At 39.6% G+C, this 16,182-nt stretch overlaps 1 protein-coding gene and 1 long non-coding RNA gene across 5 annotated transcripts; one reads left to right on the top strand and one right to left on the bottom strand.

Annotated features, from left to right (window-relative positions):
- Positions 1-7,394: 7,394 nt before the first annotated feature.
- Positions 7,395-8,895, top strand: LOC113301577 (F-box protein CPR1-like). The gene is made up of 2 exons (XM_026550350.1): positions 7,395-7,653; positions 7,957-8,895. Exons 1-2 carry the CDS (start codon positions 7,584-7,586, stop codon positions 8,664-8,666), a joined length of 780 nt encoding a protein of 259 aa, XP_026406135.1. The 5' UTR covers positions 7,395-7,583; the 3' UTR covers positions 8,667-8,895.
- Positions 8,896-9,983: 1,088 nt separating this feature from the next.
- On the bottom strand, positions 9,984-16,080 carry LOC113306600. Of its 4 annotated transcripts, XR_003338722.1 has the most exons (9): positions 15,861-16,080; positions 15,637-15,742; positions 15,068-15,166; positions 12,443-14,697; positions 12,123-12,334; positions 11,769-11,886; positions 11,511-11,606; positions 11,316-11,423; positions 9,984-11,210 (listed from the first exon to the last, which is right to left on the bottom strand). It is a non-coding gene; the product is annotated as an uncharacterized LOC113306600 (long non-coding RNA). The 4 variants fall into 4 exon arrangements; XR_003338721.1 differs by having other exon boundaries at positions 15,637-16,080; XR_003338723.1 differs by lacking the exon at positions 11,511-11,606 and having other exon boundaries at positions 15,637-16,080.
- Positions 16,081-16,182: the final 102 nt, after the last annotated feature.

Raw genomic sequence — 16,182 nt, 5'->3', positions numbered from 1 at the left:
TTGGTGTATTTATCAACGCCGACACAGGTAATGGTATAGTATTTGGTGTATTTATCAATGCCGGTATGTGAAAGTTGATGAAATAAACAACATTAACCACATAATCATAAGGAAAAAAACTTAAAACCAGTAACCCAAACTGGCCTTCATATTAATCATAAGGAAATAGACTTAAAAACATTAAACACTTGAACAAACTTACACATAAAATGAAAGATCTCAAGCTAATTGCAACTAACATCATTTCTTGAAGAGAGATTCAACAAACAAAGCAGCTTCGAAATGCCTAAAAGGCTCTTTTCTCCATTTGATATATGCGGCCTGAGCTTGAAACCTATTATCTCGGTATCTTGCAAGAAACTCGTTGTTTTTGCGACATAATTTTATGAGGGCAATTTTTCAATTCACTACAAACACATCGTCGTAATCCATTTTGCGTTCCGTGCACTTACCGTCCACGAACTTCGGCATATAAGGACCATCCGCAACAAGACCCAAAAAAAGTGTGAAGGCGGTGATATTCCGGGAAATCTGATACTATGTAGTAATTTTTAATCCATTCGGTTTCTTCCTCAACATACGCTTCTATCTTCGCTTGTTTTACACGTTCGTATATTTCCTTTGTTTCTTTGCGATATTTTGCATCTTTTGCTGCCTCTTCTTTTCCTCTTTTCCTTCTAAGTATCTCTACTTCCATTGCGGATTGACTTAGTGGTGGCTTCCTTCCTTCTAAGTTTTTCTTGTATATTTGTAATTGAGTTGGTGGTGGATGATGATTGATTTCCTATCGGAGTCGCTAGTTTGTTCTTCCTAAGTTTTTCTTTTTACATGGCAATGATGAAGTCGTTAGTTGGTGATGGATTTTCCATTGGAGATATGTGTTGGAGAAAACCCTTTTTTTTTGGGTATCAAGTGCAGTGGGTATATGAATTCCTTTAAATAGATGAGGACACAACAAATAGTTTACACTTTATGGTACCGGCATTGTCAGTAACCTGAATTCCACGCCGGCAGTTCCCTTTACTGGTTTATGGTTTGAAAAAATAGCTGTTGGTCATTGAATGTTAAGTACCGGTACTGAACTATGGTTTACGAGGTTGCCGGCACTTGGTACCGGCGTGGATAAGTATTAAAAGACAGTGCCGGAATTAGGTTTATCGTACACAGGAAGAACTAAAATTTAGACACTCTTTGCCAGCATAGAGTTATATACTAAAATCTACGCCGGCATATGTTAGCATTTTGTGTCGGAATTAGAATTTATTTCGAATTTAATCCTTGTCGACGGAACAACGAATGCACTTAGCATGTGCATCAAGCCTTTGAACCCATAGGAGACCCTAGTGGACGAGTTATAGTCTCGTGAGGGTTTACATAGAGATCTACCCACAAAACCTACACTAAAAATTCTAAAGCCATCAATCTTCGTTCGAGGACGATGCACCCTCCATCATCTCCGGGGCATACTCCGGGATTTTGTCTTCCATGAATTTATAGGTTGCATCGAATGCGAATGCTTCCCCCTTTTCCTCCAAGTAGCGCGCTTTGACGACTTCATGCTACAAAAACATAACACAAACTTACTTTGTTAGTGTTGTTTAGTAGGAAGATCAAACATGGATCACGTAAAATAAACCACAAAAATACTTACAAATTGGTCAATGGACAAGTTAAAGTGGGGATCGTTGAAAATTGGTTTTTGGATAGCTAAATAAGCAAGTATCGCACTTTCGATGACTTGGTGCCTATCATGAATCTGTTGAACACTTCTTCCATTCGGATTCCCAAACTCTTTCCTATATTTGTTGTATACCTTACCCCAAAAGGTTACGGAATCCACCCTTATGGTGGACTGCCTCATAGCTCGAGTTTCCGCGTACCAAGCTTTGGTGATCGCCAAATCTTCATTTCAATCAAAGGATGCCATTGCTTTGTATGTTGAGGTATTGGGAGAGTTAGAAAGAGTATATAATGATATCAACTTTGGAGAGTATATGGAACCAGGTGTGTGTTGTTTTGTAGGGAGAACAAGTGTATTTATAGGATGGTGCCCAAATATGGATGTTATTGGACTCAATCAATGAAGTTGTACTTGCAAAAATTTGAATTTTGAATTTGCCGGCATGGTAATAAGGATAAACGATACGCCGGAATCCAGTGCCGGCATTGTGTCATGTATAAAAACAATGCCGGAACAAGGTTTATTGTACAGAGAAACCATAAATTTGACACTAAATACCCGCATAGTAATATATATAAGAGTTACGCCGGCATTAACTAGCGACATGGAATTATGTAAACATTGTATGACGGAAATGTAATTTATTTCGAATTTAATCCTTGTCGCAAGAAGCACGAATGCACTTAGCACGTGCATCAAGCCTTTAAACCATTTGGTGACCGAAGTGGACGAGTTATAGTCTCGTGAGGGTTTACATATAGATGTACTCACAAAACCTTACGAAAAACCTAACCAAATACCCTAAAAACCTAAGCAAATACCACTAAACTATCAATCTTCTTAAGAAGAATCCGTCTCCGATTCTCCCAGTTAGTGGTACTCCGTGACTTTGGTTACAATATGGTTGACGTTGGCTTCAAACATGAATGCTTGTCCTTTTTCTTGTAAGTAACGCGTTTTCACAGATTCATGCTACAAAAACAACACACAAACTATGTTTATTACATAAAAATTGAAAAAGAGTAGATTATTTCGAATTAATCATAAAGATACTTACAAGTTTTTGAGGGGACAATATATTGCGGTTAGCTTGATTGATCTGGTGTTTCATTTTTAGATACTCAACCACCGCATTTATGATGATGTCGTGTCGTTGCTCGATTTGTTTAGCAGTTATTCCTTTCGGGTTACCGTAATCGTGAAAAAATTTGTTAAAAATCTTCAACCACATGGAATCCCGCGTGTTGTTATCTATAGTTGAAGGACGAGTTTCGGCGTACCATGCTTGGGTGATTGCTAAATCTTCCTCCGAGTCAAACGATTCCATTTGTTGTATGTGGGATTAGGTACTATACTAAGTTATTTATAGATGATTATTCTAGGTTTTAGGGTTTCTAAGTTTAGAGGCTCAAAGAGATATATAAGAACACACTAGTTTTGGACTTTTGGGTCCAAGTATTATCTCTTTTTATATATAGAAAATCCTCAACGACTAGTTTGTTTGAAAATCACTAAAACCGGCATTGAAGTAATTGTGACATAAGATGCCAACATTAGGTTCCGATACAGTTTCCCATAAGCTAACGATGTCGGTACAAGGTAATTTCTTCACAGAGATTGGGCCAAGTATGCAACCACTACCGACATGGTTTTACAACACTATTCAGCGCCGGTACGGGAAACCGGCATTGAATCTATAATAGAGACTATGCTGGTATTTGTGAAATTCAAAAAAGAAAACGGCTATTTTTTTGAAAAATAAGACCGTTGGAGATTCATTTTTATGTAATACCCCCCATTCCTTTGGAAAAATCTACACAAACCACCCACCAAGTAACAAAAATCCTTCTATTAAGAAAGCAAGCACGGTTAAATCTTCACAAGCGATGGGAGATTTATCATATAGCTCTATTTGCAACCAAACATCTTCTTCAACTTGCCAAGCCGACGCCGCTAGTTTAATACATCAAACACATAATTAGTATATATATATATGTTAATATAAGATTATGTGTACATTAAACGACTAAGCAATTAACAATACTTATTAGAAATCCAACGGTCTTAAGAAGTTGGGGCATCGTAGGTGATGCCGGTGCAGGAGTTGGAACGGGAGGGTTTTTCTGGGGTGGAACTTGGACGTCATCCAGGCGCACGACATAAGGATGTGACCATTCCAGGTAATCTTCCATGTAGCCAACATCACATTAATCACCGTTTTCCGCAATATCCCACTTACTAATATCTACCAAACGACGTGGTTCCCTATCCCTCCAATGTGTTGGTTCCGGATCTGGATCATACTCTACATGCAACCGATTGGGAGTTGAATAGCACCGAGAAAGGTCAAGAACATACCTTTGAAGAGATGCCGTCTCAAAACGTGATAATTGCTTATATCCAAGTTGGCGCATCACACGTACAGGATCATCCATAACGTATCCTTTTGGGTGGAACAACGGCCCATTGTATAACGCAACGTTACCAAACCTCAAAAGTTGGTGGTATCCTCTAGCCTCCTTGTAAGGGTCGAACACAACGTCTTTGGTACTCATCGTGTCCAGAGCCAATATCATATCGATCAGTCGACCTTTGTTACCGGGCTTTGGAATACTGTTAAACTCGTACCTCTTAGCTCTAGGAGTATCGGTTTCGAGAAGGTCTATGGTCTTCAAGAAGGGGCAGTCCTTGAACAAGTTTGGGAAGTGTTCATAAGTAAACACCTATTCCAATGTGAAGCAGTAAATTTTGATTCTAAGTTCATGATAAATATACATGTGAACAATATACATAAGAACATAAGTTAAAAAAAATTACCTGTAGTAGAGTGAAATTCCTGACAAATTTGTTTGTTTTAGACTTAGAGGCCCTTCTCATCTCCGTAATCAAATGTTCCATTACCGCGGTGCCCCAAGAATAGTTAAAGACATCTTCCAACGGATCCAAGTACTGAAAAAAGTTTGCACTTACCCTGTTGCCATTAGTGTCAGGGAATGCCTTAGTGCCCAAGATGTATAACAAGTACGCAGCAGTTGTATAATGAATCTGTGCAGGGTCCCATCCTTCCTTCAAACTTCTCTCCCCCGTTTTTTCAAACTTCTCCTTAAGCATATTCAGCTTGAATGTCTTCGTCCTACTAGACTGGGATACATAAAAGCTCTCTACAGAAGTTTTGTAGTCCCAACCAAATATCTTGTTAGTCAGAGCGTGCAACTTCGACCATTCTAGGGCCAGAACTCAACTCCTTTTGCAATTGATTTTCCGATAACATTCAAGCCTAGAATGTACTGAGCATCATCAGGGATCAAGGTCATCTCTCCAAACGGGAAGTGAATTGTATCAGTTTCACTATGATACCTTTCGACGAAGCAATTGACTGTCACAATATCTGGCTTCACATAATTTTGCAGAATCCTTTACTATTGCTTGGACCTCTTCATGCTCCTTAGACAAATCCCAATGAGCCGCGACTTGGTTTCAGCAAACACGCACAGCCTTCGTATGATCCTACAATAAGGAGATAATACGATTAAGAAATTTTGCATAAATCCAAAACAATACATATGCACAAGATAAAAAGTTCTTATATAGGTTTGATAGATAATACGATCCCAACAGTCCTTGTATCCAAATAGTATTTTCGGTTCCGGAACTTCACCCCAAATTCTACCACGTTCAAGGTTAGGTATCATGTCATCAATGTGAGGAAGGTGACAACCTTTAACTTTGGGTTTGCCCTTGCCCTTGCCTTGTGTTGGTTGTTGACTTGGCCCACCAAATTCGATTTGGCTTTCTAATTGACTTGGATGAACCTCATCATCTTCCTCCTCACTTTCCTCTTCATCATGCTCATCGTCCTCAACTGTTCCAGTACCTTCACGGATTACAAGTCGACTACGGTCACCATAACTCTCCCAAATTATCCCTCTTGTATCAGCCTCCAAACGCTTCTTGCGAGCTTCATCTTTCCCTCGAGGAGGCAGAGACTGAGGAGTATCAAGACCGTCCTTCCTCCTTCTCTTAGTGACAACATCTTTAGCTTTTATTTTGTTAGCTTCCTTGGCTTTTGACTTATATCATAAGCACACGAAACGAACATAAGACAACTCATTTTCAGTTTCAGTACCGGCATATACTCTCTTAAACAAACCAAGCCGGGGCACAGCTCCCGGCATAGAAACTTAGCAAATAACCCATGCCAGTACAATGTTCCGGCGGTGCACATTAACTATCGACAATGCCAGTAGTCATATGTAATTCTCCTGGATACCAAAACATAACTACTGACACTCTCTAAATTAATACATTCCATGCCATCACCGAGTACCGGCATACAATGCAACTGAAAATCTATGCCGGTACTGGTGAAAAATTCATAGATGTTCCTGTAAGTTTGAAGTCCACTACCGGCATACACGAATTATCATTAAGGAATACCGTAATAGAAAAACGGCATAGTATTCAACCCAATTTCTATGCTGGTACGTAATATTCAGTTTCAGGGTTTGGAAACGGAATTGCATTCATGCTACAATCTATGCCGTAACCTAATACCGGCACTGTATTCATCCTAGATTGAATGTGGAACTTAAAACCGGCATTGTATTCATACAAATTTCAGTTCCGTTACTCTCTGTAACTCAACTGTTTCAGTTAGGGTTCGCGATTCTAACCTAACCCCATTGCTATAAATTGATTCAAACACTCATAAACTAGTTCAATATCACTTACCTTCTCACAGAAGCCATGGTTGCGAGAGGTTGATTGTTCGAGTTCGTTGCTTCTTCTTCTTCTTGCTCTTGAGCAATCAAAGCAATTCTTTGTCGGTGTTTTTGTTGAGCAATCGATTTTTCCTTCGATTGGGCATTTGTTTTTTTTCGTGGAGGCATGGTTATTATTCGGGTAGGTTAATCGACGAAGAAATTTTTGAATCGACGAAGAACGGATGAAGAACGATGAAGCAAAAAAAATAATCAAAAACCTAACCCTAGGTCAGTGCCGGTGCTGATTTGAGAAGAATGGGGGATATATGAATTTGGTTTTTGATTTTAATGTTTTAGAAAAAAGAGTATAACGGTCTTTTCATAATGTTTTTTTATTAACCAAAGGATATTTTAGTGTTTTCATATCTAAAAATCCCCCCTTGCACAAACCATGGGCTGGGAGAAGCAATCAATATCCCCGTTTAGTATTTTTATCCCCAATTGCGCGTTCTTTTTAAATTGTGTAGTTATTTTTGTTAAAGTAAGTTTTTAAACTTAGCATAGGAAAAATTGTGTATGCTTGTTTGTTTTGGCTTTAGAGCTTATTTTGTCATATTTGGAGTAGTCAATTCAATTTTGATATTAAAGAGGTCTTCATTTTGGAAAATCCTTCTAAGAAATGTATTAATAGCTGAATGAAGATCGTAAATAAAATAAATATCCTTTCCCTTCTTATAGTTTACGACAACTTTATATCGTCATGCCGTAATATTCAGCTGAAATACTCTTCTCAAAAATATTTGCACCCACCCATACTTGAATGCCGCAAAGTTTTCTTCAATCCTCCTGCCTTGCTTCGGCTTGTGCAAGCAGGTTGCTAGTGTTACATGCCGAGGCGCCAAGGCCAAAACTACAAGTCCTGCATGCTTAGCTCGCTGGTTGGTTCGCACCCAGTCTTGCGCAATAGTAGTAGAGGCCTCATAGTAGTAACCAAATACATCTTCTTACCTTCAAAACAAAAACCTATCTCTCTCACTCTCAGCGTCTCTCTCTGGGTGTTTTTATCTGCTCCTACAACGATGAAAATCTGAATCGTAGGAAGGAGACTCTAAAAATTCGGATTTAGTCTCTCAATTCTCCGGATTCGGGAACATAAACCCTAAGAAATTAGAAGCTGAATCGGGAGAAGAAGAAGAATAATGTCAAGCCTTCCGGAAGATCTCTACCGAGACATACTTCTAAGGGTACCAGCGGAATCATTACTTGCATGTAAGTGCGTTTGCAGGAATTGGTATGCCCTAATTTCTACCTCTGAATTTGTTAGATCGCACCTTCATCTTACTGCCCAGAAAAACAACCCTATTCTCTTATTTCATGAAGGCAGGTGTATAAAATCTGTAAATTACTCCATAAGTTATGATTCATCAGTGTCAGAGAATAATGAAATGAATTACCCATTCAAATCTTTCCATTATTATGTTCGATCATTGTTGGGTACATGTAACGGTCTCGTTTGCATTCGTTTGTCTGAGTATGATGGTGATAGAGATTTTTTCTGTCTTTGGAATCCAGCTACAAGAGAATATAAAGAAATGCCCAAGTTGTCAATCGAATTTAAAAGTGGTTGTCATGTTTGCTTACATGCTTTAGGCTATGATCACAAGAACGATGATTACAAGTTTGCAATAGGTGTAGCGCCTCATGAAAGCAGGTGTCTGATCCTAATCTATAAGTTATCATCAAATTCCTGGAAAACTGAGAAGACCATACCTTATTTTTTTACCTTAATGCAAACAGCTGGGGTGCTTGTTAATGGAGACTTTCATTGGTTAGCGGTAGTTCCATCAAGATTTGTCGTACTCTCTTTGGATATCAGCGACGAGAGTTTTAACGAAATGCAACTACCAGATGGACTTAAGGAGAAGAATAAGGATCTGCGTATGGTTCTGGGAGTGTTGGAAGGGTGCCTTTGTGCACTTGTCAGCTCATATGTTAATGAAATTAAGATTGGTTATGAAGTATGGAAGATGCTGGATTATGGAGTTCGAGAATCTTGGACTAAGCTTTATGTCATTGCCCATGAGAGTATTATCAGCGACAATCATTATTTTAGGCTCGTGTGGTCTTCTAAGAATGGAGATATTCTACTCTTGAGCTGCGACAGTCTAGTTCTGTATGACCCAAAACATGAAAGTGCTAGAGAACTAAATATCAATGATATTCCATTCTTGAACGCCGAGAATTATTTTAAAAGCATAGTTTCTTTGAACTCAGGTACTTAGGTGGAGCCAGAGACTGACTGAAGAATCAATAGAATCCTGAAGAAGAAGAAGCTTTAGAAGAAAAACAGGTGAATCTATTATCTAGTTCTTGTTATTCGCAAAATCTACTGCTCTTGTTCGCGAATCTTTTGCACAATATTTCACATTATCATGATGGTACTGTTCGGATGTAGGGTTTTTGGTTTAGTTTATCTTTCTTGATATAAATGAATCTTAATGATGATTTTGTTTGGCCGAAGTTTTTTTGTTTGTTAAATATTTCCCGCTTCATGTCTTCAAAATATCAAAACTTAAATGGAGATTAGTTCGAATCTGAGACAGCTTAATTAGGAGTCTGGAAATGGTAATCTTACTAGTTCTGAAAGCAGTTGTTGTGATGGAAATTATTTCAAGATTTTTTTTTATTTGGAAAGAAACATAATACCGACTAGGTGGTGACGGGAAGTTCCCACCTAGCATTAAGATTTACAAGCATAGAGTTATCCTGCATTAGCTTTCCCCATCTCTCCGTCACATCAGAAGAGTGGAGAATGAAGTTTGCACTTCCTTTTCATCTGTTTCTTACTCCCTTATCCTGCAGCTCCAATATTAGCTCCTTTGACTTCATATGGTGAGCTCATTTTACAGCAGCAATCAGTCCCACTGTCACTCCTCCCTTATCCTGCCTTGCTGATGACCCTTGCTGTTCCTGTTATACAATTTTGTCCATCAATAGAAACCATTGCTGTACCTGCAGTTCTGATTACACCTGTGTATATGGTGTACCTCTGAAATCCACGGACCACTCTTGGTAAAGTAGTTTGCATTGCATCTAACTGGAGAGAGTTGGGTTTTGGATGTAGGTAACTTGGCTTTGGTAATTTCTGGTTTCTGCAAGGTGGTTTTTGATCAGGACAATCGTTGATTGTGGATTTGGTTCAACGCCTTGAAAGCAATATTGACACGTAGCTTTCCTCATGTACCAGTATTTGGTGGCAGACATAAAACCATGACTTTATCGGCTCATTTACCAGATTGCTTTGCTGAAACTGTTAAAACATGTCTTATGGTTTCGTCAGCATCTCTACACATCCCACAAGTTGGGGATATGTCAGAAGTGTTGCCAGGGAGAGAATATTATGGACAGCTTTCCACCAGAATATCTGAATTCTGGAGACCACTTTAAGCCTCCAGACTCTCTTCCACGTTTCCAAGGTCTAAACTAACACTAAATTATTTTGAGCTCCCACATTTTTTCTTTTGGGAGCAAGAAAACAATCGTTACAAAAGAATAAAGAACCAACCAAATTACAGTATCTTAAATTGAAATTACTGCCATTTTAAGAATAAAAATTACATACAGATTTCCATATCAAAATTTCATATAGAAGTACCGAGTTGTTGCACCGAGCTGCCACGCACCATCAAAACAGTGCAAGTGGCCACCTGAACCTGAAGATCCATCCCAGAGTCGAACTTCATATGACCCAGAAGAAATAACCGAGTATCACCAGATAGAGCTGATTGGACGAGTGTTAATGGTGAATGATAACCCATACTAATTTCCACGATATTCCCACTTTCTAAATCAAAAATTTTGAGCTCACCAAAATGGTTCCCCGTTACAATCTAAGAGGAGTCGCCAACGAAAGCTATACGCCAGAAGAGCAAAGTCATCCCTGCAAGAGCGCCAAGGCCAAAATCTGCTATAAGTAAACTGTCTGTCTCTTCAGGTTCCATGAATCCCATCATAATGATTTCTAAACTCACTCATAAACTGGCGAGTTTTCACATTTGCAAGCAGCTCTGTACTTCGTCGTGGTTCTGGACACATGTGGATGCAACAAAAAGAGGTGGTAAACTGGTTATAGGAGCTGGGCACTGTCGATGTTGGTGCTTTAGATACTGCAGAACTAGAGAGTCTAATGTCACCTTTTCTAAGTTCCCTGGCTGTGGATCAGGTTGAACCAAGTGTCATCTGACATGAAGGAGTATCAAGATGATGAGTATCATTATTATCCGCCAAAAATACCACTTGTAGTTTACCATATTGATCTCTCTGGCTTGAGCTTGGTGTGACCAGAAACCCAATATCAGCAGGCAAATTATTTTTACGGGCAACATTGGGGGTTTGGCATACAGAAGATCAGAACCCATGTTTGCCCATAGCAAGACACTTAGTTGATCAAGCGAATCCACAATCCATTAACTCTGCCAGCTTGTGTTTCATTGGCAGGACTGTTAAAGTCTTAACTTGATATTCTACATCTGAATTGGGGTTGGGCATAGACGGTGTAGGTGATTGTGGTGCTGCTTATGGAATTGTGCCTTAATGCATTGCACACTTGATTGCTGTTGATGGATTTCTTCTTTGTAGAAGACAAAACTGAACCAGATACAGATGGTACTTCAAAGCATACCGTGGGCTCCTATAAATTTGAAAGAAACCCATGTTAAGGCCAGCGTATTGTATCTTTGGGGCCTCATGCAAGGAAATTTGATGAAGGGGAGGGTCAACTCAGTCTCCGTTGAAAGAGAAGCAGCTGCAGTGTTCAAGCCAGATGCCTGGAGATGCTAATGTATAATCAATAACAGCTCCGTGAAAATTGATATCGTTCAAAATAAGGTGGATATTGATAAGCAAAAGTAATAAATGAGAACAGGAAATACCTGGAATGGTAATTAATAGGAGCTGCAGCAGCTATTGCTGCTCTCTCTGTGCGCCTCAAAGTTGCGGAGCAGCATCAGTTGCTGCTAAACTATCCGACCGTGCCGAATCTGTTACGGTGTACAAGATACATATCCATTAAGAACATGGTATTCTAAGGCATACAGAAGCTCTGATGAAAATGAGATTTGTACTACCAGAAGTGACATGCAAAGCCAGTAAATAGTGAGCAGGTGAGCCTGTAACACCTCAAGCTAAGAGAGGACCTTAATTCCCAAGAAAACGTGTACTTCCTGATAAGTAAATGTTATGGAAATATGAGCACGTCAATATTCCAACTTCTAAAATGTACCATTGGGTGGTCTTTTAGTTGCATAGTCTCCTAAAAAGTAAAACATAAACTTTAGCCCATGCCAACATGTTATAACAAGGTTCTTTTATATGCTCCGCTATACCTTATTTGGACAATCGCTACCCTGCTCAAGACCCACAGCATCACCAACCCATCAGGATGATGAAGGAGGTGTATTTGGTCCTCACCTAAAATATATCCTCACACCTTCAGAAACCCCACTACAAGGAAAAGCGATATAGATGTAACAATAGATAGAAAAGATTGAGGACCAACACCAACACATTCATCGGGGAATAAAGAAAAACTAAATTGCGTCGTGCAAGGCTACTTAGGTTTAACATTTAATAAAAAGAGCTAAAGATCAGACCCTAGTTCGCAAAAAACATGTACTTCCGGAACTGTAAGTAAAAATATCATGGGAATCACATACAATATTTCAAATTCTAAAATTTACCATTTAGTGGTCTTTTAGTTGCACGGGCTCCTCGAAACAATACAAAAACTTTGGTCCATGCAAATATGTTATAACATGGTTACTTCATATAGATATCGCGCTGTACTGATATCAGCTCTAATACCTTGATTAGACCACGTTGACGGCCCCTGCTCAAGACCCACACCAACACCAACCCACAGGAAGATGAAGGAAGGTGTATCACCAATTGCCTGAAAAGAATGGGAGCAAGCTTAGGATATAAGTTTCAAAGTGTAAGCTGCAAATATTAAGAATTCCAATATCACAGTGCACTAGGGAAGTGGAGCAAAGAGCACTACCTTACTCTTAAGCTTTAAAACTTCGCAAATGTCCAGTAATCCATATGGTTGGCAACACCAAGGGCTCGATGAACATTTTCTTCTAATGGAGGGTCTACAAGAATGACATCAAACTTGGTACCAAAAACTCTGGAGAAAGCACAAACTCGTGCAAATCACACTTGTGATACATGGGAGGTGATGCCGCTTCCGCCACAATCTCGTCTTCTTCTTTTCTTTAATATGCTCCCAGAGCTTCAGATACTCCTCCACATCTTTAATTAGCTCCAGCTCCCTTGTGAATTTGTTTGGCCTCTTGCCAGGATCAACAAAATTCTGAGAATAATCATTCTGCTTCGCTCTAGAAGGACTACCAAGAGCTTTTTCTTTAAGTATCCCAATAATTTTCGGAAGACCCCAGTTTGCAGGAGCTTTTTCTTAAGGCATCCACATCCATTTGTATCCATAATATTCGAACCAGGGCCAGACATGCTAGGGTTTAATCCTCTCTTACGGACTGGTTGATCGAGAAACATGCCTGGGTTTGGGCCTGTTCCCATGTTGGGGTCGAATCTAGGTCCAGGTGGGATAGGTGAAAGACCAGGAGGAACAGATAACATTTCATATAAACACCTCGAGCTCCAGGCCAAACATTAGGCCCTCCTATGGTGAGATCATGACATCAAGCCCCATAGGTGGACCTGGAGTTAGACACCTATACCAATGGCTTGCACTGGTCCAGGTGGCAACCCTAAAGAGCCAAAAGGAGGTCTCATCATAGGCAGCTGTATGCCAACACGTTGCTCTTCACGTCCTTGCGCTCTTCCTGTTCCCCCTCATATTCCCTTGTGGCCTTTGGACGAGATTTCTGTTGAAAGAGACGGATCCCTGGTTTTTGTCAAATTGAGCTGGTTGTGAACCAGCACTCGAACTCCGTTCCCCAGTGGCTTTTTCCTTCTCCCGCTTAGCATATCTATGTTATTTCGGTTCTGATCTTAGCATAGAGGACCTATCTTCCAGATATCTTTCATGGTCACCTGAACCAGAAACATCGGCCATTTCTGCCCTGTCCTAAAAAAAATATGCGCAATCTTCATCATTTGTTGCTGAGATGATATCAGCGTGTTGTCCAGTTTCAGTTTTCCTCCCAGAAAATGTTGATGCAGACTCTTCCCCGATATAATCATGAGATGGCTTGGGTCAAATCTCAACGAAATCAGAAGTTCCAGTTTCGTTCTCATGCCTGTCACCAATTTTTCCTACATACAGGTCAATGTAGAATCATTTCATTGTCAATCCTCTTATGTTCTCGCCTCTGTGATTCCCATTCCCTTTCAAGTTTAAAATCCCCATATCTATCTGTTATTTCTTTGTTTTCATGCTATCGTTCTTCTTTTTCCAACTGTCCTCCCAATCCCTGCCCTGTCACTCCAGCTGCTACTATCTCTTCCCTTAGATCAATCATTTCTATAACTTTCCTTTCCTCTGTCCATATTCTTGTGGCCAATACCTCTGTCATTGTCTGACCCAGAGTCATCTGATTCTGTCAGACGCCTTTCACCTCCCACACAACTCTGTGACCTTCTAGACTGTCTCACTTCCTTCTCAACAATATCTCTTGACCTCGCATGTCCATCTTCCTCTGCATTTATCAGATCTTTCTCGGTTATCCAAAGCAACATGGTCACCATATGCACGATCATATTGTTGTTTATGTTTGTCAGTCTTCTCCCCATGAGGCCTGTTACTAGACCAGTGAGCAATAGACTCCAACCCTCTGCCAACCCATTTGATTTCTCTCAGAACTTCTTAGCTTTATCACTATTTGATCGCTCTTCATGACTCACAGAAACCCTCCCACTTTCTTCTTCTTGAGCCTCAGACCTGCCTCTGCTCCTATTTCTCTCCTCCTCGAGCCTCTTCTCTTCTCGGTTGCTGGTTCCAGTTCCTTTATCACTGGTTGAATTCACAGACCTGCCTTTGCTGTCACAATGCTCATCACTTGCATCAACAGTTCTCTCTGTCGAACTCCTGTGGTTGAAATCAGGAGGTGCCACGCCTAAGGTCAGATTCATCAACAATACTACTTTCCTCTTTAGATCAAACAAAGTCATGTTCATCTCAGCTTTTCTCTCTTGCTCCCGAGACTCATGAACTTTATCTCTACTGCTTTCTTTTCTTTCACATTACCTAGAATCTCTATCAGGATTCTTGTCAAGCTCTCCATCATGAAAAGTTCCCTTTTTACTTCCACCCTTGCGCTGGGAATCCTATAACTGTTTACGTGGCAGGATATATAAGGGAATTAAAATAGAGAAACAAGAAACAAACGGGAATCTCTAGGAATTGATGAAGCAAATTTTTGAGCAAAAGAAAAGTATCAGGGTCAAGTGTGGAACTAATGGAGGAAATAACAAATGACAGTTAACTATGTTAACATAACACTCGCAGGCATTTCAAGGGCAATGTACATGATAAAGCTAGATGTTGGGTTCAACTGTATATCTTGAGTGGGTAGCACATAAGCATGATAGTAGCTGGGTTATATCTGGTGTGTAACGATTCTAGAAGCACCTAATTACTGAGAGAAGTGTGTGTAAACATGTGCATATGCATGTGACCACATGTGCGGGCGAATATACTTACAAGATTAACATCTACAGCGTCGTTGAAGCCTCGATTGATAACTTCTTGTAATTGTGGGAATTCATAGATAGCCATCAATACTAGAGCTGTTATAATCCCCTACAAAATGAGCAAATTTACTTAGCAATTGACAGTATATTGATCCGTGCCTTAAAGAATTATGCAGACATCATGTTGTATGACGAAAAAGTTACTGATGTTCTTCAATCTATTATCCATCAAACAGCACAAACCAGAAAAGAGTTATTCATGCAAGTGTTCTAGAAAACTAGAAGTGTGGAAGGAGATGAATAAGAACTTATTACTTTATGAAAATGAGTTCTTCTGCACCAAATGCCAAAAAAGAATCAGTTTGAAGGTCCTTATGAAAATGGGTTCCTACCATTGTAGGGCTACTCCTATCTAACCTCAAGATAAATTCTGTAACCAAACATATTAATCGTGCAAAGCTGATAGATGAACACCGAGTATTGAGCAGTGATATAACAAGCAACACCGAATATTGGCCTAACCAAATGCAATTTAAACTCTACCGAAACTTCTCAGCTATTATAGGAACAGAAACTCACCTTTCAAGCAATTCAATTTCAGAACTCAAACGTATTCAATTGTCTCAAAAATTAATTCAAACGCCTTAACCTCAAATTCACCCAATCGCAAAGAAAATCCAAAAATCTGATGCAAAAATTTCAGTAAATGAAAGATTTCTAATAGAAGATGAAACTTTGGGGTTAAACGTATTCATATAACAACTTCCTATCATCAGAAACCCTAGCTTCTACATTCCTCTCACCTAAAATTTTATTTCTTGGTGAAGGAGCACCGATTTTTGAAGCAGTAGAGATTGTCTGAGGAAGACAAAACCCAGAAACCGTTTAAGAGAAAGAGGAGAGCAGGATACGAGAGTAGCAGCAGAAGAAGAAACTACCGCCATTAGAAGGTAGCAGAAGAAGAATTAGTTTCCCTTATCAATTTAGTGCAAGAGGTTACTTGGTTTTAGTGGTAGGGAGATGGTATCAATGGCAGAAATCGTAAAGTGAGTACCAGACAATATTATTTATTGTTGAAAATATTCATGTGGGGTCCGACCAAGAGTTGGTACCATTATTTTAAGC

Source organism: Papaver somniferum, chromosome 8 (genome assembly GCF_003573695.1).
Source record: "Papaver somniferum cultivar HN1 chromosome 8, ASM357369v1, whole genome shotgun sequence".
Classification (NCBI taxonomy): Eukaryota; Viridiplantae; Streptophyta; class Magnoliopsida; order Ranunculales; family Papaveraceae; genus Papaver; species Papaver somniferum.
Note: the sequence above shows the minus strand (reverse complement) of the source record. Positions and strands in the feature narration are given on the sequence as shown.